The following is a 25385-nucleotide window of genomic DNA, read 5'->3' on the forward strand; positions in this document are numbered from 1 at the left end:
TGGTACCAGCTGTAAGGGGGTGGTGGTGGTGAGAGTGACCTAGAGCTGAATCTCCCCAAGTTTGAAATTGAGGGCTTGTATTAGCCTTGCCCCCACCCCCCTCCAGATTATATTGGGGTGATGTGCAGTTTGTATTTGAAAATAGTTGGTCTCTGAAACAACAGAAACCACCTCTTGGGGTTTTTTGGTTAGTCTGTACCTTGTGAAGGACTGGGTCTTCTCATCCTCTTCCCAGGTGATCTCTGGAACCTTTGCCTGGTCTTCAGACCAAGAGACCACCCCACATCAAGTCCAGTCTTTGTATCTATCTGATCTCTGGTCTGCCGGGGCCCTCTGCTGGTTGTGGAGCCTGGTGCCCCCGCTGCCATCCTGGCCCTCTGCTGCTCCCTGCTGGAGCTGCTGCTGTCATTTGCCCAGCACAGGGCTGTTGGTCTACTGAGCCCCGGACCCAGCTCCTCCCGGGGCCACAGAGGCCTGATTCTTGTTGGACCACCACCGTAAAGTGCTTTTCCTGCCTCCCTAAGCCCTCCACTGGCCCTCTCTCTACCTCCATTATGCCTCCACCTTTGATCCCAACCCCAAGAAAAGACCACAGAACACCAAGGCTGCTGCTGCACACTAGAATTGTTGTTTACTGGGTCAGGGTAGGTTGACCTTTCTTAGAGCCATGGCCTCGGAGTCTCGGGGATGGGCCTTTTTGGGCTTCCTGGGAAGGCAGCGCCCTGGCACTGGCCTCCGACGCACAGCTGGCCGGAGGGGGTCATGCTGCAGGTCACGGCAGTGGGATCCAGGTCCGGTGGTAGTTGGATCTGCCGATGCACCCTCTGCGCCACACGGTAGCCAGCCCCATCTGGGCTGCAGCCCTCCAGTTGCCTCTGGCCGGTCACCATCAGACATTGGCCGTCCACTTGCACCACCAGCTCCTCCGGGGCAAAGCCACAGGCATCCACCTTCATCTGGAAGCCATTCTCTGCATGGAAGTTGTTCTGCGCAGTCACCACATCGTCCCTCAGGAGCCGTACGGGCAGTGTGGCCACCTGGTTCTGTTGGGCAAGGGCCACGCTGGGACAGCGGGATGCCACCTGGCTCCCGCTGGGGAGACCGCTACCAACCCGCTGCATCCGACTGAGCAACTGCTGTCCGAGGGCGAGGGCGCGAGGCCCTGGGCGTGGCTCTGGGCGCTCGGTGGCGGCGGCGGCGTGGGGGGGGGGGGGGGCGGGGGTGCGGCTGCGCGCCCTGGGGAGAGGCCCTGGGGCGGCCTGGCTCCTCCGCTCCTCCGCGGCCGCCTGCTACGCCAGTCCGGTCTCCGCAGGCCTGGTGGTCACCGCCCTGGCGCGCCACTGCTGCTCTCATCCTGGCTCCCGGGGCGGTGACCCACCAGCGCAGACCAGCCGACCCTGTAGCGCTCACCAGCGCAGGGCGGAGGCGAGATGGAGCCGGGCTCTTGCCCTTCCCAGAATCAGGCCTGAGGACAAGAAGGGCTGTCCCCTGAACCGAGCCCGGGGGTGTGACCGTGAGGGTCTTCCATCCTGACCGCGCACGGTCTTGTGACACGGGGCTTAGGAGGTGACCGCGACTTCCTGGTTTCCTTCATTCGTCAGACTCTGGGTCTACTGTGGCCGCCTGAGGGCTGGGCTCTGGGACAGAAGGAAGACGCGAACCCTGCCTTCAGGCGCTCACGGCTTTTATGATAATCCTTTATTGCTGAAATATAACATAATAGAAGAAGCGCACCAGAGAGTACCACTGAATTATCCCCCAGAGAGCACCCCCATGTAGCCACCTCCACGGGGCAAGAAATGGAAGTGTTGCTTCTTAATCTCCGCTGTGGCTGCACTTCCGTGTCCGCAGACGTGTGGGACAGGGACAGGGGGTGGAGGGGCGGAAGCCAACACGACCCCGGGCAGCATCTGTGATTCCCCTCAACAGGAGCCTGTTTTCTCAGATGCTCCTCCAAGTCCCCAAGAAAACGGCAATCCTCGCTATCCCATAAGACTTCAAAGAGATTAGAAGTGAGGAGGAGACAATCTAGGGTAATGGCTCAGGCTTCACTTGCTTGTCTGGGGCCAAGAGGCAGGACAGAAAAGTCTGGAAGCCAGAAACGGAGGGAGCGGTCGTGGAAGACTACAACTCCCATCATGCTCCGGCGCAGCGACGCCTGCGCACCGAGCGCCGGTTGCCCATGCGGCCCTAGGGCTAGGAGCGCCGCGCCGCGCTCCGCTGCGGGGGAGGCCATGGCGGAACCTTCCCAGGCCTCGACCCCGGCTCCGGCCACGCAGCCCCGTCCCCTTCAGTCTCCAGCCCCTGCCCCACCTCCGACTCCTGCCCCCAGCCCGGCTTCAGCCCCGACTCCGGCTCCCACTCCGGCACCAGCCCCCGCGCCAGTTGCAGCCCCAGCCGGCAGCACAGGGACTGGGGGTCCCGGGGTAGGAAGTGGGGGGACCGGGAGCGGAGGGGATCCGGCTCGACCTGGCCTGAGCCAGCAGCAGCGCGCCAGCCAGAGGAAGGCGCAAGTCCGGGGGCTGCCGCGCGCCAAGAAGCTTGAGAAGCTAGGGGTCTTCTCGGCTTGCAAGGTGGGGGCGGGGCCTGGGGTGAGAAGGGGCGGGGCTTGGGGCATCCCAGGGCTCCGGTGGGAATGGGGGCAAATCTGTGGCTGGGGATCGGCTCCCCGTGCCCGGTTACAGGGCTATTGACCGAGTTTTCTAACGCCAGGCCAATGAAACCTGCAAGTGTAATGGCTGGAAAAACCCCAAGCCCCCCACTGCACCCCGCATGGACCTGCAGCAGCCAGCTGCCAACCTGAGCGAGCTGTGCCGCAGCTGTGAGCACCCCTTGGGTAAGGCAGGTAGTGCCCTTGGAGCTGGGGCGGGGGCAGGTCCTGGGGCCTGCTTGGACAGGATAATTTAAGTGCCACTGAGTTTTATCTTTGGAACCAAAAATGCCTCCGAAGGAGGGATTGGGTTGGGAACATGTATCCCTCCCAAGGGAAGAGAAAGGAAATTTGCCAGCCCGGAATAGACAGGGTCCACCCAAGGCTGACATAGTAGCAGTCAGTCTCACTACTGGTCATGCTGTTTGGAGCTACCAAGGTTGTAAATTGGTGATGAAGAGTGAGAGAGAGCTCTCGTCATCTATCCTTTCTTTCCAATCCTACCACCTTTCCTTCTTGCAGCTGACCACGTGTCCCACCTGGAGAATGTGTCAGAAGATGAGATTAACCGGCTGCTGGGTATGGTGGTAGACGTGGAGAACCTGTTCATGTCTGTTCACAAAGAGGAGGACACGGACACTAAGCAGGTCTATTTCTACCTCTTCAAGGTGAGCTTCATCCAAGTGAGTGTGAATGAGCAAAGGAGGTGGGGCTGGACTGGGGAGTTTGCAGCTCTGAGCTCCACTGACCTCTACTCCTCCCTCTTCCTCTTCCTCCAGCTCCTGCGGAAATGCATCCTGCAGATGACCCGGCCAGTGGTGGAGGGCTCCCTGGGCAGTCCCCCATTTGAGAAGCCTAATATTGAGCAGGTGGGATGAGGAAGGTAGTAAGAGAATTGGGGGCATCTTGGAGGAGTGAGGAGCCTGTGTTCCCCATCTTCCTCAAGCTGAGAACAAGGGACAGGTTCAGAGAAGGGAGGATGTTCAAGATGGGCATGGGGCTGGGAAGGGGGCACAATTTTTCTTCACAGAGAGCCCGAGTGAGAGGGGAGCTTTAGCCTGCCCTCAGGAAGCACCAGATTTTGTATAAGAAACCCCTGCTGGCCGCTCACGTCTCCTTCCTGGTCTTGTTCCCTACCCACCCCTTCTCAGGGTGTGCTGAACTTTGTGCAGTATAAGTTTAGTCACCTGGCTCCTCGGGAGCGGCAGACGATGTTTGAACTCTCAAAGATGTTCCTGCTCTGCCTTAACTACTGGAAGCTTGAGACTCCTGCCCAATTTCGGCAGCGGTCTCAGGCTGAGGATGTGGCTACTTACAAGGTCAATTATACCAGGTAGGGCTGGCCAAGGCCAGCGGGGGGTGGGGGAGGGGGTAGGGGTGGGGGTGCTTGTGCTCGTAAGCCCAACCTGGGTTTAGTGTCTCCATTCTCCATCCTACCTCCCCTCTGCCCGCAGATGGCTCTGCTACTGCCACGTACCCCAGAGCTGTGACAGCCTCCCCCGCTACGAGACCACTCACATCTTTGGACGAAGCCTTCTCCGCTCCATCTTCACTGTGACCCGGCGGCAGCTGCTAGAGAAGTTCCGGGTGGAGAAGGACAAGCTGGTGCCTGAGAAGAGGACCCTTATCCTCACCCACTTCCCAAAGTAAGGCTCACTCCGGCCTGTCAGGAGTTTGCTCCAGATTCACATCCTCCCTGTTGTCCCCTTTTTTCCAGGAAGGCTTCTTGGAATGGTCCCTCCTCCCCCTCCATGAGCCTTCTGGGATCTGGGTGTCTACCTGGCAGACTTGTCTGGGGCCCAGATGCAACTTGCTGGCATTTGCCTTTGCGTGTGCTAGTCTGGGGATGGCAGGTACATGGCCTGAGTGCTAACATTACCCCTGCCCATGCCCCTGGTAGATGTGACTAATTGTTTCCCATGGGGCCTGGACACAGCCTCAGAATCCTTCCTACCGCAAGGTGCCAAGAAGCCAGAGCTTATGCTTGAGGTGAAACCGATTTCCACTCCTGTTGTAGTCCTTTCCGTAAGATTTTGCTCTGTTGTGCTGCCCTCTCTCCCACTTTAAACTTGGCTCACCACTCCCCAGTTTGAGACGCCTTTGCTGACTAATGCAGGCCTTTCAGGGCCCCTTCTGCTGCGAGGTGGGAATGTGAGGTGGCAGGAGGGGGTGGATTCTGAGCTCCGTTTCACACTGAGGCCCAGGGTGACTTAGTGCCCTGCCCGGCCGCATAGCACAGGATGGCACCAGTCAGACTCTATCCCCATGTGCTGCACACCATGGCAAACTGGGCCTCTGATCCTGTCCTGGATGTCCTGTTCTGCCTTTGACCAGGGGACTGTGTCTCCCCCTAGTCTGAAGCTGTCTCCACTCTCTGGCTCCCAGTTTCCTGAGAACAGGGTCTTTTTGACCTGCCTCCAGTCTGGGTCTGGTCCAGGCTGCTGCCTTGGTTGGAGGACAGAGTTGCGAGACACACTGTACCCTCCCCACAGATTCCTGTCCATGCTGGAGGAGGAGATATATGGGGCAAACTCTCCAATCTGGGAGTCCGGCTTCACCATGCCACCCTCAGAGGGGACCCAGCTGGTGCCCAGGCCGGGTATGTGCTCCAGCAGGATCTGCAGGCTCCTGGCTTGACTTTCTTGGCAGAGCTCAGCCCTCTGCTAGGGAAGAGGCACTGCAGATGGCTGCAGTGGGGATATGCAGAAGGGTGTGTCAGGGAGTCCCTTTTTGGGACCCACCACCATCTCTGACCCCCCCACTCCTAATTTCGCTCACTCCCAGCTACGGTCAGTGCAGCAGTTGTCCCCAGCACCCCCATCTTCAGTCCTACCATGGGTGGAGGCAGCAATAGCTCCTTGAGTCTGGACTCTGGAGGGGCTGACCCCATGCCAGGTGGGTACTGACCCCTGACCTCTGACCCTCATTTACCCCTCCCCTGACTTCTCTTGCTGTCTACCAGAGACTCTGCCAACCTTCCCAGCAGGTGAGAAGAGGAAGCTTCCGGAGAACCTGACCCTGGAGGATGCCAAGCGGCTCCGTGTAATGGGCGACATCCCTATGGAGCTGGTCAACGAGGTCATGCTCACCATCACTGACCCTGCTGCCATGCTGGGGCCCGAGGTGGGCAGCCTGACTAACTGACCAGTGTGGGGAAGGGGGCCTCACCAGCCTCTGAGGCCTCAGCTTCCCACCTCTCCTCTGGTGCCCAGACGAGCCTGCTGTCAGCCAACGCAGCCCGGGACGAGACAGCTCGTCTGGAGGAGCGCCGAGGCATCATTGAGTTCCACGTCATCGGCAACTCGCTGACGCCCAAGGCCAACCGGCGGGTGTTGCTCTGGCTTGTGGGGCTGCAGAATGTCTTCTCCCACCAGCTGCCACGTATGCCTAAGGAGTACATCGCCCGCCTCGTCTTTGACCCGTGCGTCCGCAGAAGAGTCCTGACCCTGGGGCACCACACCTGTCCTCAGCCCCTGCCCCCACCCCACCCAAACCCGTGGGAATACTTGCTTCTCCTCTCCCAGCACTAAATATGGCCCTGGCCTCTAAGGCTGTAGAGACCTGGGGGGCACTTGGAGAACAGGTAGCAGCAGTGACTTGTCCTCTCTCCCCTCAGGAAGCACAAGACTCTGGCCTTAATCAAGGATGGGCGGGTCATCGGTGGGATCTGCTTCCGCATGTTTCCCACTCAGGGCTTCACCGAGATTGTCTTCTGCGCTGTCACCTCAAATGAGCAAGTGAAGGTGAGTACCTGCTCCTGGCCTTACCCCTACCCACCACCCACCACCTGCTTCTGGTTTGGGACTGTCAGAGCCACAGTCCCTAACCCTTCTCTTAGTGCCCAGGCAGTTCCTTCCAGCCCCACAAGGTGGCACTTGTCCTTTGGTAACTGCATTAAGAAAACACTTGTTGACAAATGGAGTCCCAAAGTCGATAACCCTTTTATTTATTTATTTATTTTTGAGAGATTTTATTTACTTCTTTGAAAGAGAGCATGAGCAGGAGGAGAGGCAGAAGGAGAAGCAGACTCCCTGCTAAGCAGGGAGCCCGAGGTGGGACTCAATCCCAGGACCCTGGGATCATGACCTGAGTGGAAGGCAGATGCTTAACTGACTGAACCACCCAGACGCCCCTCAATAATGCTTTTAAATGGACTTGAAGTTCCTTCATCGCCTGAACATTCACATATACGGGAGGGAGGGGGTAATACTTTTTACACTGGTCTTGCATTGGAGGATAGTTGTGGGTTCCATCCTTGATTTGGCACAACAGACCTACTGGTAGGGTCCCCAGTTCTCCTGTTTTATGTAATCCAGATCTGCATGGTGCCCCTTCGGTCTTGACATATGGGGGGAGACACTCTTTCTTCAGGGTTCAGATATTGAAACGAGTAGGGCCCTTGTGATGCCACTTCCCCTTTTGCTCTAACTCTGAGGCCTGGGAGCTAGGAACCAGTGACACCTAGATGGCAACTTCCTGGTTGGGTTTTTAAGTCCTGGCCTTACCGTGGCTGGCTGACTGACCTTGGAGACATTTCTTAAAATAGTTGAGTTTCAGGTGTTTGTGTTTTTTGTTTGTTTGTTTGTTTGTTTTCTGTATAACGGAGATAAAAATATTTATCTCGTGGATTAACTTAAGAGGTGACCTGTAAAGTACCTAGCAAAACGCCTGGCTCAGAGTAAGCGCTGAGCAACGCCAGCATCCTTCACTGCTTCCCCATAAATTCCCCTTCCTCTGCCAGTTGCTTTTCCTCCTCTGGATCCCAGATCCCCAGCTGTCCGTCTCTCCTGTGCAGTCCACTCTCTGCTCTAGGCTGCCCTGCTAAGCCCTGCTCCCCTTCCCCACAGGGCTACGGGACTCATCTGATGAACCACTTGAAGGAGTATCACATCAAACACAACATTCTCTACTTCCTCACCTATGCCGACGAGTACGCCATTGGCTACTTCAAAAAGCAGGTGACCCGCACCTCAGCCCACACTTGCCTGCTGCCCGGGGCTCAGGGTCACTCGGTCTAGCCCACTGGTGTGGCTGGGGTGGGAGCCCCTTGGTGTTTGTTCCCTGTGCCATCTGGCGCCAATGGAGAGGTCTCCCATGCCCATCTGCCTGCCTCCTGCTGCCGCCCCTGTGACAAGTAGGCACCTATAGAGTGGGAGGGCAGGCTGGTAGAGCTGGGAGGCTCTGGAGGATGATTTGGGCGGAGCAGCTGACCTGGAGCCTTTCCAGGGGCAGATTAATTGAGCCCACACAGCACAGAGCATTGTATCAGCTACCACAGAAGGTGATCCAGGAACCGGGGAGAGGGGACACAGCATGCACAGCCCCTCGGGGGGTTCCTGGGAGGAGGATTATCCAAGTTGGAAAAGCCTTGCTGATGGATTGGGTCATAACTGTCCACTCCGTAGGGCTTCTCCAAGGACATCAAGGTGCCCAAGAGCCGCTACCTGGGTTACATTAAGGACTATGAGGGCGCAACATTGATGGAGTGTGAGCTGAATCCCCGGATTCCCTACACGGAGCTGTCCCATATCATCAAAAAGCAGAAGGAGGTGTGTGTGTGTCTGTGTGTGTCTGTGTACACACGCATGCTTGCATGCACACAACCTGGGGGCTTTTCTTGTACACCTTGGGGGTGAGCACACACGTGTGGATGTGTACCACACGTACGCACATGTGTGAGGTGGGCGTGGGCCAGGATCTTGGTTCTTGCTTTGCCTCCCAGGGAAGTTAGGAGATGAGGCGCCTGGACTCAGCAGCAGGGCCTCTGACCCTGGCCCAGCGAGGGTTGCCGCTGGGGCTGGAGTTGGCCCCTCAGACCCTGCCTTCCCTCAGATCATCAAGAAGCTGATTGAGCGCAAACAGGCCCAGATCCGAAAGGTCTACCCCGGGCTCAGCTGCTTCAAGGAGGGTGTGAGGCAGATCCCTGTGGAGAGTGTCCCCGGCATTCGTGAGCAGGGGTCTTGGTGGGGGAGGGGGCCCCTTGCTCAGAATGTGTTCTCAGATTCTTAGGGATGCTCTCCCCACTCCCCGCTTTGCAGGAGAGACAGGCTGGAAGCCACTGGGGAAGGAGAAGGGGTAAGTGTTGTATGGAGGGAGAGGGTGTTGGGGAAGGCAAAAGGACCAAGGGCCTCAGACATGGTGTCTCTCGCCCCAGGAAGGAGCTGAAGGATCCAGACCAGCTCTACACAACCCTCAAAAACTTGCTGGCCCAGATCAAGGTGGGGAGACCAGGTTCCCCTCTGGGGGTACCTGCACCAGCGACTGTGGCCTTACAACCCCTTCTGGGGTGGGTGGTACTCACAGCTGGGCTTGGTCACAGTGGGCCTGACTCCAGCTTGGCTTTCCTCTCCAGTCACACCCCAGTGCCTGGCCCTTCATGGAGCCTGTGAAGAAGTCGGAGGCCCCTGACTACTATGAGGTCATCCGCTTCCCTATTGGTGAGGACACTCCATTTCCACCCCTTCCTTCCACTTCCACCTCCCATACTCCTGCTCCTGCCTTCATCAGGCCCCACAGCACCCCCTCTGGTGGTCACCTTGCTCTCCTCAGCCTCTTAAAACCATGTCCTTGTCTCCTGTTGCCCTAGACCTGAAGACCATGACAGAGCGACTACGCAGCCGCTACTATGTCACCCGCAAGCTCTTTGTGGCTGACCTGCAGCGTGTCATTGCCAACTGCCGCGAGTACAACCCCCCAGACAGCGAGTACTGCCGCTGCGCCAGCGCCCTGGAGAAATTCTTCTACTTCAAGCTCAAGGAGGGTGGGCTCATTGACAAGTAGTCTCTGGCTTTGGACCACAGCCTTGACCTGGAATGTCTCTACATCGGGTTCTGATCCAATCTCGAGGGGGTGCCCCTGGTGCCTGGGTTCATCTCAGCCTGAGACACTCCAGCCCTCGGCCCTGCAGCCCCTTCTGGACACCTGCAGCTCTGTCCCACTTTTCCTTGTATCTGACCTTGGGGGGGGATCTCCTGGGTCTGGGGCTCCGCCTCTCTAAAGTGACTGGTGGCTAGAGGCACAGCCTTCCTGGGGCCGTGGTGGCCTCCAGCCCTGTCCCCATAGAGCCATGGAGTCTTGGAGTCCTGGGCCTGGCCTGTCCCACTATTTCCTCAAGGGTTGGGACTGCCAATTTTAGCTTGAGGGAAGGGGCTTCAGCATTTGAAAGTTCAGCTGGGACTGGGGGGTCATGCCTCACCCTGCACTGTCTGTCCCCCAGGGGTGGGGGCCCTGGGGACCACTCATTTCCTGGCATTAATCCCTCAGAGGGAACAATAAAGTTCTTTTTATTTCTCTGTGTGATTGTTGGCCTTTTTGGTAGGGCCCCCAACCTTAACAGGTTGACCCTGTTTCTGCCCCCACCTCCTACAACACTGGAGCCTATTAAACATCAGATGGGACCATCCTTCTCACCCAGCCTCCCGCACCGCTGGGGTGATGGCACCTGCCCAACTGCAGCACCTGCTTCTCCCTACTCTCAGCTGTTCCTGGTTCAGGTGTCGGGGCTGCAGGGACCCCAGTTTCCACCTGGCAGCCTTGACCTGGGTGGACGTGGTTACAGCTGGCTCAAAAGGAGTGGAGGTGGGGTGGCCCGCCTGGGCAGACTCTGCTCTTGGAGGAGGGGCCAGCAGGACCCAGGAGGAATGAGAGGGTGCTTTCCAGCAGCTTTTCTGGGGGAGGGGGAGTGGGAGGGGTGGGGAAGGGGAAGGGAGATTAAGGAGGAATTCTGCCGGTGCTGGCTCCTCCCTCAGTTTCAGTTTCTGTTTCTCGGCATAGCCCCAGCCCGGTAACACCAGGCACCAGGGCTAAGCTGAGCGGCCACCCTCAGCACCTCAGTGCCTCAGCACCTAGGCAGGTGTTGCAGATAAGAACCCACGGGGCAAAGGTCAGGTGTAGTTTGTGTTGCTCCCACTACTGTCTTGGCCGGATCGGGTTCCTGATAGATCCCTTCAGTCCTCTTCCTCACCCCCCTCAGATGTGTTGGGGAAGTCTCTGAACCAGACTGGGCCGGCCAGGAGTCTGACTCTCTTTCCATTGTCAGAATGGAGCTGCGACCCTACCAGTGGGAGGTGATCATGCCTGCCCTGGAGGGCAAGAATATCATCGTGTGGCTGCCCACTGGAGCTGGGAAAACCCGGGCTGCTGCTTATGTGGCCAAGAGGCATCTAGAGACTGTGGACCAAGCCAAGGTGGTTGTACTGGTCAACAGGGTGAGTAGCCCACACTTCCCTCGGTGGGGTCTCAACTCCTCAGGTGTCTCACAAGACCCTCCAGAACGCCAGGGCTGCTGTGGCCTTCTCTAAAGTTTACTCACCTTTTCCTCCCATTCCTGCGCCCAGCCAAGTCCTGGATGAGGGAGGGGGGTCACGTTGCCTCCTCCCCATCCCCCTTGCCCCAATCCAACTTCCTCTCCCACCTCATTCTCCATCCCCAGGTGCACCTGGTGACCCAGCATTGTGAGGAGTTCAGCCGCATGCTGGGCAAACGCTGGGCCATTATAACCCTGAGTGGGGACATGGGGCCACGAGCTGGCTTTGGCCACCTGGCCAGGAGCCATGACCTGATCATCTGCACAGCTGAGCTGCTACAGATGGCGCTGACCAGCCCGGAGGAGGAGGAGCACGTGGAGCTCAATGGTGAGGGCTGTGAGCCAGGGGAAAGAGTATGCACCTGAGGCACCCTACCTGCCAACCCCAGGACACCTTTCCTAGTAAAGCTGTTGGGACATTTTGTGGGAGTGCGGGGTTCCCCGTTCTCCAGACCCTGGCATACAGCCTACTAGAAGTAGGCCTGGCTACAGGATCTTGGGCAAGTCCCCCCAACCACTACCGCTGAGCCTCAGTTGACTAATCTGTAAAATGGGGGTCAGTCACCCCAGCCCAGGATGCTATCTGGAGCCTGGCTGCAAGCTGTAAAAGGAGGAAGGAGAGAGATGACCTGTGGGGAAGAAGGGCTTTGCAAATGTGGGTCACGGCCTTGCCCCATGTACCCCCAGCCTTCTCCCTGCTCGTGGTGGATGAGTGTCACCACACGCACAAAGACACTGTCTACAACCTCATCCTGAGCCGGTACCTAGAGCATAAACTCCAGAGGACACGGCCGCTGCCCCAGGTGCTGGGTCTCACAGCCTCCCCGGGCACTGGCGGGGCCTCCACGCTCGATGGAGCAATTGACCACATCCTACAGGTCAGCTTGGCCCCTGAGACCCTGCCCCACCAGAGTCCTCCCTGCCCTGCCCCGCCCCGCCCCATGCCCAGCAGCCCTCCCCAGGCCTTCCCAGGCACCGTCTGGGCCCTTTCATCACTTACACTCCAGCTGCCAGTGGCTTCTTATTGCACTTAGGATAAACCCACGCGCTCTACTGTCGCTTACAGAGTTCCATCCTACCCCGCCCTGTCTACCTCTCCAACCTCATTTCCCACACCCTCCCCTCACTCCTACTCTACCAGCTGCCTCTCTGAACCTCGAGCATGTTAGGGCCTTCTCGGGACCTTTGCGCTCACCATTCCTTTTGCCTTGAATGCCCTTCCCCCTGCACTTGACCTGTCTGGCTCCTGCTTGTTATTCAGGGAACAGCTTAAATGTCACCTCCTCAGAGTCTTCCCTGATCACTCCCTTTTGCACTCTTGTCGTGTCATCCAATTTTATTCTCCTCAAAGCTCGTTAACACAGTCTGAAAGCCTCCCATTCTGTTATTCTTGACTGGTTTATCATCTGCCTCCCCAACTCCAAAATAAGACCCTCTGTATCCCTAGTACCTACTGGGGCACAGAGATGGTGAGCAACAAACATTGACTAAATGAATCCCCACTCCTGATGGCCCTGCTCTATGGCAGTTGGGACCTATCCTATCCCAAAGTTCTGCCCACTGTCCTCACGGGACTCCCCCATTCCAGTGAACCCCTCTCTCTTGCCTCAGCTCTGTGCCAACCTGGACACGTGGCACATCATGTCACCGGAGAACCATCGCCCCCAGCTGCAGGAACACAGTGCTCAGCCATGCAAACAGTACAGTCTCTGCCATAGGCGCAGCCAGGTGAGTGGAAGGCCGGGGCGGGGGGGAGAAGGGGGGTGTGTGGGGTCTGGGGGTAAAAGTAGGTCATCTGGGGTTGAATCCTGACTCCACCCCCTAGTAGCTCTGTGACTTTGGGTAACTTGCTTATTTATCTGAGCCTCTGTTTTTCCCTTCTGTGAAATTGGGAAGTTACAGCCCATGCTCACAGCCTGCTGTATGGCTTGGCTCCAATGCCCCCATGGGCATCTGTGGAAACCCACGGCACCCTGTAGAGTGCCTTGCAAACCATAACCCTCAGGCACTTTGTGCAGAAGCTCTTCTGCCGTGTAGACACTGTCTGGTGCCTGCTGTGACAGGTGCACAAGGACTTAGACATTGCTCTGTGCAGGCCAGAGGTCAAGGGTACATAGGAGGTAGAGGCAGAGCAGGAGCCCTATGCAGGAACCTGACCCCAGCCTCCACCTAGGACTCATTCACATCCCAGCAGGCTCCTCTCTGGAGCTCCCACCGATATGGCAGCAGGAACAGAGAAACTTCAGGCAGAGAGCAGCACCCCCACTGGGTGCTCACGGCCCCCCACCCCCGTGTGTATGGGAATCTCTTCATGCCTTCTTTCCATCCAGGACCCATTTGGGGACATGCTGAAGAAGCTCATGGACCGAATCCACAACCGCCTGGAGATGCCCGCGTTAAACCGCGACTTTGGGACACAGACTTATGAGCAGCAGGTGGTGGAGCTGAGCCAGGATGGTGAGAGGGGCAAGGCTTGGGCTGGGACCTGTTTGGTAGGAGCCTTTGGGGGCGGAGCTCAGCCTGGGGCCCGGGAGGAGTCTGGGCAGGTGGAGGCTGGGGGAACGTGGCCGCTCAGACCCTGTGCCCTGCACCAATCGGCCGTCCATCCGCAGCGGCCCAGGCCGGACTCCAGCAGCGCCGGGTATACGCTCTTCACCTGCGGCGCTACAATGATGCGCTGCTCATCCACGACACGGTCCGCGCTGTGGACGCCCTGAAGTCGCTGGGAGATTTCTACGACAGGGAGCGCGCCACGAAGACCCAGGTCCTGCAGGCTGAGCGCTGGCTGCTGGCACTGTTCGATGGTGAGGCTCGTGGGAACTGGACAGGACTGGGCACAGGCACCAACGCAGATTAGAAAGGTGCCAGCGAGGGTCATGGGGCCCTATTTTTCTAACCATGAGTCAAGACCATGGATAGGACAAAGCCATATGCCCTCACTTGTTAAGGTTTGCATAGATACGAAAACTAACTCATGCTATTGACAAAGATGTTTTAAAAGCCATTTAGTTGGGAGACTGTCCCTTCAAAGTCTGGGGTGTGTGGTACCTTTAACCTGGGAAAGTGAGGTGATCAGAGAGTGACATTTATGATTTTATTTTATTATTTTATTTTATAATTATTTTATTTTTTTTATATTTATTTTATTTTATTTTATTGTACAGAGAGATAGTGAGAGAGCCCAAGCAGGGGGAGCAGCAGAGGGAGAGGGAGAAGTAGGCTCCCCACTGAGCAGGGCTCCATCCCAGGCCCCTGGGATCATGACCTGAGCTGAAGGCAGATGCTTAACCAACTGAGCCACCCAGGCTCAGTTGCCCCTAGAGAGTGACATTTAAGGCAAGAGGCCTCAGCAAGGCTGAGGGGTGAGGCAAGGATCTTTCTGAAGAGACCTAAGGCTGAGTTAATCCTGGGTAGCAGAGGTCAGAGGTATGTCTCCAGATTTTGTGCTGTAGGCCCCTGGTGTAAGGCTGGTTGGGTGGGCACAGCATGTCCTTGAACATTCTCCTGGTGCACCTTCAGGGGGAATTAGGAGCAGAGAACCTCTGGCTCCCTCTGCTCCAGCAATCCTGTCCCTGTGAGCTACACCCTCTCCCATGCATGCCCTGCCTGTCTCCAGGCCTGAATCCTGTGCCTCTGTTTTGGGTTTTTCTGGCAGATTACAAGAATGAGCTGGCCCACCTGGCAACACAGACCCCAGAGAACCCAAAACTGGAGATGCTAGAACAGATCCTGCGGGAGCAGTTTGGGCATTCCGACAGCCCCAGGGGCATCATCTTCACCCAGACCCGCCAGAGCACTCACTCCCTCCTACTCTGGCTCCAGCAGCAGCCAGGCCTGCAGACAGTGGACATTAGGGCTGACCTGCTGATTGGGGCTGGAAATAGTAGCCAAAACACCCATATGACCCAGGTGTGGGCTTGGGGAAAGAAGCCGGGACTGGGGGTGTTCCTAGGGGAGAAGGGGTGGGGACAGAGTCTTCACAGAGCTATGGGGGACTGATTTTCCCCAGGCAGAGGACAGAGAACTTAGGGGGAGAGAGGTGGACACTGAGCTTGCCAGTCCTGAAGGTCTTCCCAAGATGGGGGTCCTTGGGGGGCAGAGAGGCTGAAGCTTGGGGGATCTTCAGGGAAAGAGGTGAGTGATGTTTTCAGGACAGAGGATCAGATGTCCAGGGCCCCTTTCTGGAGAAGAATAGGTCCTGAGACCTCCTGAGTAGACGGGTGGAAGTCCATAGGGGATATATGGGGGGTTAGATGGTCACCTGGCAAGATGGGCAAGGTCCTGGGGGTAGCAGTAGCAACTCAGACTCCCTAGGAAAAGGAACAAAAGAGGCCAAACTCATTGAACGGGGTGAGGCTGGGCTGACTGGAGGACAGGTTACCCAATTGGCGTACCATCCTCTTTCTCCTCTCCCACCCCAGAGAGACCAGCAAGAAGTGATCCGAAAGTTCCGGGTTGGCACTCTGAACCTCCTGGTGGCCACAAGTGTGGCAGAAGAGGGGCTGGACATCCCCCAGTGCAATGTGGTGGTACGTTACGGGCTCCTGTCCAACGAGATCTCCATGGTCCAGGTGCGTAAATCCTGTGCCGCCAACAGCCTCAGAGAGCCTGTGGAACCCCGGGCCCACTCAGATCCCTTCCTGTCTCCTTTCTCAGGCAAGGGGCCGGGCCCGGGCTGGTCGGAGCATATACTCATTTGTGGCAACCCAAGGCAGTCGGGAGCTACGACGGGAGCTGATAAACGAGGTGCTGGAGACTTTGATGGAGCGGGCCGTGGCTGCTGTGCAGAAGATGGACCAGGCTGAGTACCAGGCCAAGGTCTGTGGGCAGGGGGTCTGAGGACACTCTGCCTGGAAGTTCTCTGGCTGTACACACACCCCTGCTCCCCCTTTCTCTGGGTGCTAACCTGGCCCACCTGGGAAGGTTTGAATGGAGGGAAGGGTAGGAGCTAAGGGTGAGTCTGTCTAGGAAGACAGTGGCTCCCAAAATGCCTTGGGAACAGGGCTTGTCCAGAGCTTTTAATTCCTCATCACCAAATACTTTGTGTATCTGTGAGGGCTGCCTTAGAGTCCTTCTGACACCTATGCAAAATAAGCCCAGAACCAGGACTTAACCCTTCCCCCTGAGGCCTCACCCAGGACAGTCCCGTTTACTCCTGTTACTCCAGCATAATTATTAGTGATGCCACATGTTAGATTCAAAGAAGCAGCTTTGCACAAAATCCTCCAAAGAAGAGGCAAAGATTCGACAACAAAGTTTACTCTGCTCCCATCATTCCCCTTGCTCCATATTATTTTTCTCCCCATAGTTAAAAGTTCTCCTAAAAGCTCCAGGGAGGGTTGAGCAAAGTCCCTTCTGGGTCTTAATGATCTGAGGTCTTTGGAAGCCCTTTGACCCTGAAGAGCATTCTTGGGGTCAGCCTTGGAGGCCCCAGCTTTGCCCAGTGTCCCCTCTGACTCCAGATCCGAGATCTGCAGCAGGCAGCCCTGGTCAAGAGGGCAGTCCAGGCAGCCCAGCGGGACAACCAGCGGCAGCAGTTCCTGGCCGAGCAGGTGCAGCTCCTCTGTGTCAACTGCATGGTGGCTGTGGGCCACGGGAGTGACCTGCGGAAGGTGGAGGGCGCTCACCACGTCAATGTGAACCCCAACTTCTCGTGAGCCCAGGGGAAGGGGCTGGCAAGATTAGAGGGAGGGAAGGAGGGTTGTGATGAGGGACAGAGAACTCCTTCCATCCAGACAGTGCTCTAAGGGTTTGGGAGCTTAAATAGCATTTTGACAAACATTGAGTCAGTATCTTCAGGAGTCTGGTTAGACAGGTTTTATCACTATCCCATTTTGCAGGTGAGCAAACAGAGGCTCAGAGAGGCGAAATGACTTGTCCAGGCTCCCGCAGCCACTGTGTGGTTGAGCAAGAGCTGGATTTCAGGACACCAGATGCTGAGAGGCCTCAACTGGGCTCCCTGCCCCACCCCCACCCCTCTGGGTCTCACCTACTCTGAAGCCATCCTCTCTTCCTCTGTGCCCTAGAGGGTAACCTTTTCCCATCTTCCCTCCCTCCATCCATTCATTATTTATCAGGGAGCCACTGTGTGCCAGGCCACGATGCCGAGGATCTGCACACAGGTCCTCTCCTTCAAGGAGGCAGCTTTTCAGTTAGGTCTTGCAGGACGGATCAGGCTGGAAGGTGGCCTGAGGTGTCAGCACTGCTCCTGGTTGGCTTGCATGGGAAAGACCATGAAGGAAGAGATTCTGAAGAAGACAGGCTAGCCTTTGGAGAGCCAAAGAGGTCAGGCCCCAAATCTAGCCCTTGTCTCACAGGCAGTGAGTAGTCTTGGGTGGATTCTGAGCCAGGGAATGTCAAGGTCAGATTTACAGTTTTAGAAGATCACCCTGGCAGTTGGCAGAAGGATGGTGTGGGTTGGGAGTGAGGATGGGATGGGATGGAAGGGTGGAGCTGGGAGATCTGCCAGGGGACCATTGGAACCATCCGGATGGGTCGTGCTGAGGCCCGAACATGGGCAGAGGACACGCAGTGAGGCCGCACAGGCAGAGCTCATTGGAGGCAGGATCTCCTGGCTCTGGGAAGTCTCTCTCAGTGCCTCTCAGCAGGCAGAAGAGCCCAAGGCCCAAGTGGAAGCCCAGCAAGCTGGAGCGTGTGAGATCAAGGGTGGCAGGGTCATGAGGACTGTGGCCACCCCCATTCCTCTCCAGGATCTACTACAATGTCTCCCGGGGGCCGGTGGTCATTGACAGAACCTTCAAGGACTGGAGGCCTGGGGGTACCATTCACTGCAGGAACTGTGGGGAGGTAAGTGTTGGGGCCATGGCTCTTAACTCCAGTCTTCAGAAGTCCTCAGTCTGAGAGAGGAGGCCCAGCCTTCTGCCATCAGGGCACCCTCACTGGGATAGGGAAAGCAGCTCTACCTCCAGGAGCCCCCGGTTGGAGGAGAGAGGTCTAACTGCTGTCTTAGAGAGCCCACAGTGTGACTGGGGAGACAGCTCTGAGGTGGGAGACACAAGCCAAGCATTCACGGATCCCCCAACTTGAGGTGAGAAGCCCAGTCTGAGGACAGTGACCCAAACCCAGCCATCTCTGCTCCACTCTTAGGCCTGGGGCCTGCAGATGATCTACAAGTCAGTGAAGCTGCCGGCACTCAAAGTCCGCAGCATGCTTCTAGAGACACCCCGAGGGAGAGTCCAGGCCAAGAAGTGGTCCCGTGTGCCCTTCCCCGTGCCTGACTTCGACTACCTGCAGCACTGTGCCCAGAACCTGGCGGAACCTCTCCCTGGACTGAGCACCTCATCACTGCAGTGCCCACCTCAGGCTGCAGGGGGCGGGACAATCCACAGCAGCCACCACCTTGGGGGGGGGGGGCCAAGTCCCTCCTGCCTGAGTCACCAGTTGGGGCACCATGCTGACCAGCCACAGAGGAAACCAGGGCGTCCAGGCTGGCTCAGACTGTCATGCTGCGGAAGCACCTCTGAGGGCCACAGCTTAGCCCCAGAGCTCCCCTCATACCACAGACATTCAAAGACACTAGATGGAGGTGGGCGGTGGGGGGTATTGGGAGGGAAACTGAGGCAGGATGCTGGCCACACTCTACTAGCAACTACCAAATTTCCCTTGACCCCTTGACATTCCTTCCTTAATAAGGCCACTTCTGTTTTTTGAGGCTCCTCATAAATTGAATATAGTGGAAAATTGGTAGAGAGAAGGTATGGTGGGGCGCCTGGGTGGCTCAGCGGTTGAGTGTGTGCATTGGGATCAGATCATGATCCCGGGGTCCTGGCATTGAGTCCCACATCGGGTTCCTGCAGGGAGCCTGCTTCTCCTTCTACCTATGTATCTGCCTCTCTCTCTGTGTCTCTCATGAATAAATAAAATCTTTAAAAAAATGTGTAGTATTTTTAAAAATCTGTTGAGGTATAAGTGACATGAAATACACTGTACATACCTATAGTGTACAATTTGATAAATTTTAGCCTATCTTCTACAATCAAGATAACAAGCATAGCCATTACTCACAAGTTTCCCTGTTCCCAAGTAACCCCTCCCCTCCTCTTACCCCTCCCCTGACCTGCTTTGTGGTATATTTTTTAAGGTTAAAAGTTTGGGTTTTTTTTAACCACGCCTCTTTATGGCTACCATGTAACCTTATTTGGAGAGAGCATCACAAGTCTAAATTTGAGAGCCACTCAGTGTGAGGTCCCCCAGCCCCCCCGCCATCTCATTAGAGAAGCTCCAACCCCAGCAGTACCCCTTCCAGCTTCCCCTAATTCCCCAGATCACCTCCCTGGGTTGGGAGAGGCTGAGATCCAGGACTTGAGGGATGGTGCTCAGGTAGGCATGGGAGTGGGGGAAGTTGTAAAGGCCTAAATTTTCTGTTCTCATTTTAACAAGAAAGAAGAGAAAGGCAAGATCTAGGTTGATTCTTCAGGGAAAGGGCTATTTCTGTAGTAAGAGGCCCAGCAGGCAGGAGTCACCTTCAAGAGAAAGGGAGGGGGCTAGGGCAGAGATTTGAGAGCAGGATGGCAGTCCTTCACGCCATCTAACCCCCTTCCCTCCTGCTACATCCTTGGTCCTGCCTAAGGGGGTAGACAAAGAAACAAGGTACTCTTGTCCCCAGTACCTCCTTTCTCCTGTCTCTTGTCTGGTTGAGGCTGAAATTCCAGTTCCAGTCTCTGGCCTCCATTGCCCCAGAGAGCACCCCTTTCCCGGGGCCTGTCGTCCTCCTAATCTCCGGTGTCCCTCAGCCTTGGTGCCAGGAGTCACCCTTCTTTCTGCTGTCACATCTCTGCCCCCTGCGGCCGGTCTTTTGCCCATCCACTCCCCATTTCACCTTCAGTTATCTCCCCTGCCAGCAACGTGCCTTTTACAGGTCAATAAAATTAGCGACTGGGGGCAGAGGGAGGGGGGCAGGGGCCCAGGGGTGCTAAGCTCAGTGGCCTTGAATGCGGCTGAACGCACGGAGTCTGGACGCCTGTCATTCCAGGGCTAAATGATGACAGCTGAGGGGCCCCAAGCTGGCATTGGGGGCAGGGGATAGTGTCGCAGGGAGAGATGGGTTGAGGATAAAGACCGGGGCATCTAGTGGTCCCCTCAGTGGTCTGAACCCCTGCATAGCTGACCCCTGGATGGGAGGCCCTGACTTTAGAGGGGGTGACCTATCTCGCACCCACCTTACCAGGCTGGGAGAACTTTCTTGAGCTAGGATGGAAGGGGGAACTCAGGCCAGGAGAGGTTCCCAGGCTTGCTTCTTCTGATGAAGGGTCTTCACGTGGAGCCACGTGGGCTAGGCTGCCCGAAGCAGGGGGCTTCAGGGGGTCCTCGGGACGCAGGCATCCTACCTTTTCAGTTCTCAGTAAGCCAGAGCTCCAGACCCTCCTTGGTGGCCCAGAAGCTCTCCTAGCTTTCTGCACACCTGAACGAACCCGCCCACCCGCCCCGACCGCGACTCGGGGCGGGGCTCGGCCGCGGCTCCCCCTCCCAGGCCCCGCCCCTCCGGGCCCCGCCCCGCCCCTCCCGGGCCCGCCCCCTCCCCGGCCAGCCCGGATCCCTGCGCTCCCGAGCGCAGCGAGAGCAGGTGGCCGCGGCGGGCTCCGTCTCTGCCCTGCAGGTAAGTCAGCGACGCGGGCTGGTCCACGCTGAGGACTCGAGGGCAGGGGCGGGAGATCAAGGCAGCCCCCTCCACCTGTCCTCTTCCCTGGTCTCAAAAGTGGGGGACCCCCAAGGGACAATGAGGACAACCCTTTGGCTCTGCGCACGGACGCTGGGCATCTAAAGGGTGGAACTAAACTCTGGAGAAGTTTAGAGGCTCCTGGCTGGTTATCCCTGATGCCGGGGTGGGCTCTGAGGGGTGAGGAGGGACAGGGCCGGGCATTAGGCACGCAGCTTTCTGGAGGAGAGCAGGGTGAGGGTAGTGACTACAGTGCTCTGGGTAAGGACCCTCCAAGTGCAGCATCCTCTCCCCGCCCTTAGGGAGTGACGGAGTGACTCAATCAGCTTCTGTCCTGTGGGTAAATGAGGTAAGAGTGCTTAGCTGAGCTGGGACCTGTGTTTTCCAGTAAGCCCAGGGCATCCGCATCATTTGTTACACCTGGGTACAGATGTGCATGGGTGAGGGGGATTGAGGGAGCAAGGGATCGTCCAGATGGTCTGGGGAGCCCAGAGAGCCTGGGGACTGCCTAGTTACTTTCTGTGTTCATGTTCCAGAGCCAGGTGGAGAAGGTGATCACCGAAGAGAGCCTTATTGCAGAAACAGGGTGCATTTGTACCCTCTGTATTGGGATTTGGGTTGTAGGAAAGGAGTCCTGCCTCCTAGTACTCAGGGTAGGCTTCCTGGAAGAAGAGGTCCAAGGCTGACAGCTCAGATGTTGTGCTCAGAGCCACAAGGGAGAGTCAGACTTTGGGCATTGGTGCTGGACTGGGGTAGAGCAGAGGATTCCAGACTGTAGATAAAAGGGAGGTCTGGATCCAGCCAGGACCCCACAGACCTTCCAGAGGCCATCACAAGCCCAGGGACAGATAGAGATCCAACACAGGCTTCCTGTGTATGTCTAGTTTCCCCATTCAGTTGTCTCCTCTCACCACCCAAACTCTCATTGTCAGAAAGTTCTTTTTCGTATATGACCTTCATCCCTTCTGCTTCTGTGCTCACTTCTTGCTTCTGGGAGGCAGAGTGCTATAGTGGAAAAAGTGGGGTTGTTGAGGTCAGTTAGACTTGAGTTCTATCACCTGCACCCACCGTGTGACCTTGGACAAGATACTTAACCTCTTTGAGTTTGCTTCTCCACCTGTAAAATGGGGATAATAATAATAGAACCCACCTCATAGGGTGGCTGCAAGGATTATATGAGAATACGAATGGAGCGCACTTAGCAGAGTGTCTGGCGCCTGCTGAGAGCTCAACAAGTATAAGTGTCCCCTCGCGTGTAGGACAGCAAAGCCGATCTGCGGGGGGGGGGGGGGGGGGGGGGGGCTGAGGGGGGGTGGAAGGTTTTTTTTTAACTTGGCCAGAGAGAGCACCACCCTTCACCACCACCACCAGCCCCGGCCCCGTGCTGGTCCTGGATCTCAGCTGGACCTGGCTGGGCTGCCCAGGGCCCCTCTCCTCCTCTTTTCCTCGCCCTATTTTTTTGTCTCCAGGGTGAAGAGGGGGCCCCAATGGGGGAGGGGCCAGTGGCAGCAGGAGCCAGGGGCTTTGCCTCAAGGGAACAGAGTGACTTAGAGACCCAAATGAAAAAAAAAAAAAAAAAAAAAGCCCCGTTGTCATCACCTCCCTGCCCTTCCCCACCTCCAGAAATCCAAAGTTGGTATCAAGCCGCACTAAATTTTTCCAGGAAGGTAAATAATACAAGTGACTGAAAATCCTGTTTGGGGGGTGGGGGTGGCCCAAGCTGCCCTCCAATGGAAAGATAGCTTCAGCTGCTGGCCTGAGCTCTGGAGGCTGCTGGGGAAGGCTGAATCCAGTAAGCACCCTTAAACCTGGGCAGGGGAGGAAGTGCCCGTGTCCACCCTGAGTGACTTCAAGGGCTCCACTCACATCCTCCTCTGGCCCTCCCGCTCCCTGTGGAGTGAGAGGCTCAGGGAATGAGCCTGTACATCTCCTTCAAGATCACATTCCCCAGACCTGTGGCTTGGGGGGGGTCCCTGCCCAGATGGTCACCTGCTTGCTGGTAGCCCATGCAAGCCTCTACCCTGGACCTATCCCCAGTGCAGGCTCTGCCACTGGTGTGTGCACCCCTAAAGCTGAGGGCACCTGATAATGGCTAAGGGGCAGTTGTTTGCAAGGCATGAGGGCGGAACCAGGATGTGAAGCTGGGCACCCACCCACATGCGTGCACCTGAGTCCCTTCTGGGGCAGAAAGGAGCTCTCCCTGCACAGCATCATTCTCCCAAAAAACTCCCGGGAGGCAGAGAGATCTAAATCGGAATGTGGTCTTCCAGGTTGTTATGAGAGTGTCCTTGTCAAGACAGGACAGTAGAACATATTTTAATTAAGAGTTTGTTGGCTCGGTTTCTACCTTTTATTTAGCTATTAAATATTTAGACATGTATATGTGGGCCCCCACTTATTCTCTTGCCCTCAGCCCTACAAGTGTTTGGGGTGAGCCTGGCCGCACCCGTATTGAAACTGCTATTCGGTGAATTCCCTTCCTACCCTCTGTGTCCCCCAGGAAAGTAGCAACCCCCTCCCCCCACAGTAAAACTGGGTTTAGGACACGCCCACCTAGACCAGGAAGGAGCTTCAAGGTGAAATGAAGACTGTCAGCTGTCACTGATGAGCAGTCCCCGCTTGGGCTCGCTAACCTCATTCTCCACCCCAAAATTGGGACAGTTTTTTCAAATGTCCTGTGACGCTTACGAGGGAACAGGGAATGGATGAGAGGAGAGAGTTGCTTTGGCTCCTGAGCACGGGGAGGGTGTGGGCTCTCTCTGGGCCTCAGGAGCTCAGCGGAGCTGCAGCAGCAGAGGGGGAGGGATACAAGACTGGGGGTGCTCAGGGATGCACCCCCCCACCACCCCTCCCGCTGCCCTTCTCAGAGAGAGAGGCACCGCAGCCAGGAAGGGGCTGTGCGTCCCTAACGTGGGTCCTCCCATAAGTCTGGATCTGGGGCTTTGGCTGGAGAGGAGTGTGGGGACCAGCTGGCCGGACAGTGGGAGTCATCCCTGGTGGGCATGAATGGCACACTGGTCTCAACTACCGTTGAGTGCCCTGTGGCACCTGGGCATACCGTCTGTTCAGAGGAGAGAGACGCATGGGCTCTTTGTGGCCATCTCTGACGCTCATTGACTCCGATTGGGCTCTTTGAGGATGAAACCTGCCGCCTTGGCCTCATTGGCGCCGGGAAGTATACTTGATGGAACTGGACACAGCCACACTCACACTCAGACACCCTCGCGCAGCCCGGCACACATGCCCACTACGTGAACTCGCAGATGGCGCTGTGTACAGTTGCACCCCCTACACCCGGCTCCAAGTGCAATCTCTAGGTATGGAGCCCCTACTGGCCCAGGCTGACACGGGCACCTGGGCCACCCGAGGGCTTCCACTGCAGCCACAGTCACACCCTCCCCGATCGGTGACTTTTCATTCACCTTGGGTGACCTGCCAGCTTCAGTGGCCAAGGGTTGGCTGACTTGAGGGTGGCTGGGGGCCAGACGCCTACAGTGCTTCGTGTAGGGGATAGAAGACGGCAGCAGTGCCCTCCCGGGACTCCCTGCAAACCCTATTGCATTGACATTCAGCTCCTCCATCCCCCACCTCCAAGTCTGTCCTGAGTGTCCCTAGGCCCTGAGTCTCTCAGCCTGCCTGTCCCTGTGTCCCCTGCTTGGGCCTTCCCCTGCTCTGATGCCTGTCATTTCCATCCGTCCCTCCTCTCTCCCAGTCTCTGGGGAGAGAAAAGCCATCTCTTTTTTGGTCTTTCTCTCCCTTTCCTTTTCTTTGGAGGAGCATCTCTGTCCCTCTCTAAGTCTCTCTTTTTTTTCTTGAAGATTTTATTTATCTATTCATGAGAGACACACAGAGAGAGGCAGAGACATAAGCAGAGGGAGAAGCAGGCTCCATGCAGGGAGCCCGATGTGGGACTCGATCTCAGGACCCCGGGATCATGACCTGAGCCGAAGGCAGACGCTCAACCACTGAGCCACCCAGGTGCCCCTCTTTCTTTTCCTCTGTGTGTCTCTGCCCTTCAATCTCTGTCTCACACACACACACACACACACACACACACACATGCATGTGTACACACACACACATGCATACGCACATACACTTCCCCACACATACAGTCTCTCTCCTTATTTCTCAGCTCTATGCCTCCTGATTGTGTGGCATCTTATGAGTTTGTCTTCCTGTATTTACCTCTCTCCATCTCTGCCACTAAGTCTGCATGTGTGTCTCTCCGAACTCTCTCATACTCTCGGGAGGTGTCCCCCCGGAACAGAACAGTCAAATGTCTCTGCATGTGTAGAAGGACAGAGCATGGGGTGTGGTGCTGCCCTCACTTCTGGGCCGCTCCCCTCCCAGGCAAAAGAGGGGAGGAGGAATATCAGGTTCTGGAGAGGACAGATGCCAGCCTGCCTCCCCCGGTTCCTCTGCTGAGAACTTCTGAACTTGGGGGATTTGGCTCCAGACTTCTTCTTCTTCAGCCACAAGGCCCAGGGTCATAGCCTGGGAGCAGGGCTGGAGGTCCAGAGCAACAAGGACGAGAGCCCCTTGTCTGTCTGATTCATCTGATTGACCCTGAGCCAAAGAAAGGGTATTGGGGACTTGGAGTCTCCCTCAGAAGAGGCAGTGATCAGAGTGGGCCTGACTTGACACTTTCCCTTTCCTCGAAGCAGCCAAGCGCAGAGCACCCACCCCAGGCCCAAGCTTCCTGCTCCAAACCACCAGCATGCTCCCCGCCCTGTTCCAAACTCTTCCGCCAA

The 25385-nt window shown here is 56.8% G+C and overlaps 4 protein-coding genes across 8 annotated transcripts in view; 3 read left to right on the forward strand and 1 right to left on the reverse strand.

Annotated features, from left to right (window-relative positions):
* Positions 1-606: 606 nt before the first annotated feature.
* On the reverse strand, positions 607-1175 carry HSPB9 (heat shock protein family B (small) member 9). Its single transcript, XM_038547301.1, has one exon. It carries the CDS (start codon positions 1119-1121, stop codon positions 660-662), a length of 462 nt encoding a protein of 153 aa, XP_038403229.1. The 5' UTR covers positions 1122-1175; the 3' UTR covers positions 607-659.
* Positions 1176-1318: 143 nt separating this feature from the next.
* On the forward strand, positions 1319-9945 carry KAT2A (lysine acetyltransferase 2A). Of its 3 annotated transcripts, none has more exons than XM_038547302.1 (18): positions 1327-2573; positions 2713-2836; positions 3173-3318; positions 3430-3519; positions 3802-3983; positions 4105-4296; positions 5143-5249; positions 5435-5545; positions 5634-5773; positions 5863-6071; positions 6267-6393; positions 7498-7608; positions 8056-8199; positions 8483-8597; positions 8689-8725; positions 8805-8868; positions 9003-9087; positions 9237-9945. In XM_038547302.1, the coding sequence occupies exons 1-18, from the start codon at positions 2037-2039 to the stop codon at positions 9428-9430; spliced, it is 2715 nt and encodes a 904-aa protein (XP_038403230.1). In that variant the 5' UTR covers positions 1327-2036; the 3' UTR covers positions 9431-9945. The 3 variants fall into 3 exon arrangements, with proteins under 3 accessions (XP_038403232.1, XP_038403230.1, XP_038403231.1); XM_038547303.1 differs by having other exon boundaries at positions 1328-2573; positions 5637-5773; XM_038547304.1 differs by lacking the exons at positions 8689-8725; positions 8805-8868; positions 9003-9087; positions 9237-9945 and having other exon boundaries at positions 1319-2573; positions 8373-8515.
* A 434-nt stretch (positions 9946-10379) lies between these two features.
* On the forward strand, positions 10380-18800 carry DHX58 (DExH-box helicase 58). 3 transcript variants are annotated; one of them, XM_038547306.1, is made up of 13 exons: positions 10380-10532; positions 10623-10857; positions 11082-11283; positions 11643-11833; positions 12567-12683; positions 13286-13412; positions 13568-13759; positions 14611-14864; positions 15377-15526; positions 15612-15773; positions 16418-16608; positions 17666-17762; positions 18063-18800. In XM_038547306.1, the coding sequence occupies exons 2-13, from the start codon at positions 10690-10692 to the stop codon at positions 18588-18590; spliced, it is 2379 nt and encodes a 792-aa protein (XP_038403234.1). In that variant the 5' UTR covers positions 10380-10532; positions 10623-10689; the 3' UTR covers positions 18591-18800. The 3 variants fall into 3 exon arrangements, with proteins under 3 accessions (XP_038403234.1, XP_038403235.1, XP_038403233.1); XM_038547307.1 differs by having other exon boundaries at positions 10383-10532; positions 10689-10857; XM_038547305.1 differs by having other exon boundaries at positions 10405-10857.
* A 1714-nt stretch (positions 18801-20514) lies between these two features.
* The window catches only part of LOC490972 (transmembrane protein C17orf113), a 53291-nt gene continuing 48420 nt past the window's right edge, over positions 20515-25385 (forward strand). The window contains exon 1 of the mRNA XM_038547319.1: positions 20515-20571. The gene's annotated coding sequence lies outside the window, so the exon portion shown is untranslated. The remainder of the gene's footprint in view (positions 20572-25385) is intronic.

This window comes from Canis lupus, chromosome 9 (assembly GCF_011100685.1).
Source record: "Canis lupus familiaris isolate Mischka breed German Shepherd chromosome 9, alternate assembly UU_Cfam_GSD_1.0, whole genome shotgun sequence".
NCBI classification, from domain to species: domain Eukaryota; kingdom Metazoa; phylum Chordata; class Mammalia; order Carnivora; family Canidae; genus Canis; species Canis lupus.

Coding starts and splice junctions, on each gene's coding strand:
- DHX58 (XM_038547306.1), top strand. CDS start 10,690: ATGGAGCTGCGACCCTACCAGTGGGAGGTGATCATGCCTGCCCTGGAG. Junction 11,834..12,566: donor CAATTGACCACATCCTACAG/GTCAGCTTGGCC, acceptor CTCTTGCCTCAG/CTCTGTGCCAACCTGGACAC. Junction 15,527..15,611: donor ACGAGATCTCCATGGTCCAG/GTGCGTAAATCC, acceptor CTCCTTTCTCAG/GCAAGGGGCCGGGCCCGGGC.
- KAT2A (XM_038547302.1), top strand. CDS start 2,037: ATGGCTCAGGCTTCACTTGCTTGTCTGGGGCCAAGAGGCAGGACAGAA. Junction 3,319..3,429: donor TCTATTTCTACCTCTTCAAG/GTGAGCTTCATC, acceptor CTCTTCCTCCAG/CTCCTGCGGAAATGCATCCT. Junction 4,297..5,142: donor ATCCTCACCCACTTCCCAAA/GTAAGGCTCACT, acceptor CCCTCCCCACAG/ATTCCTGTCCATGCTGGAGG.
- HSPB9 (XM_038547301.1), bottom strand. CDS start 1,121: ATGCAGCGGGTTGGTAGCGGTCTCCCCAGCGGGAGCCAGGTGGCATCC.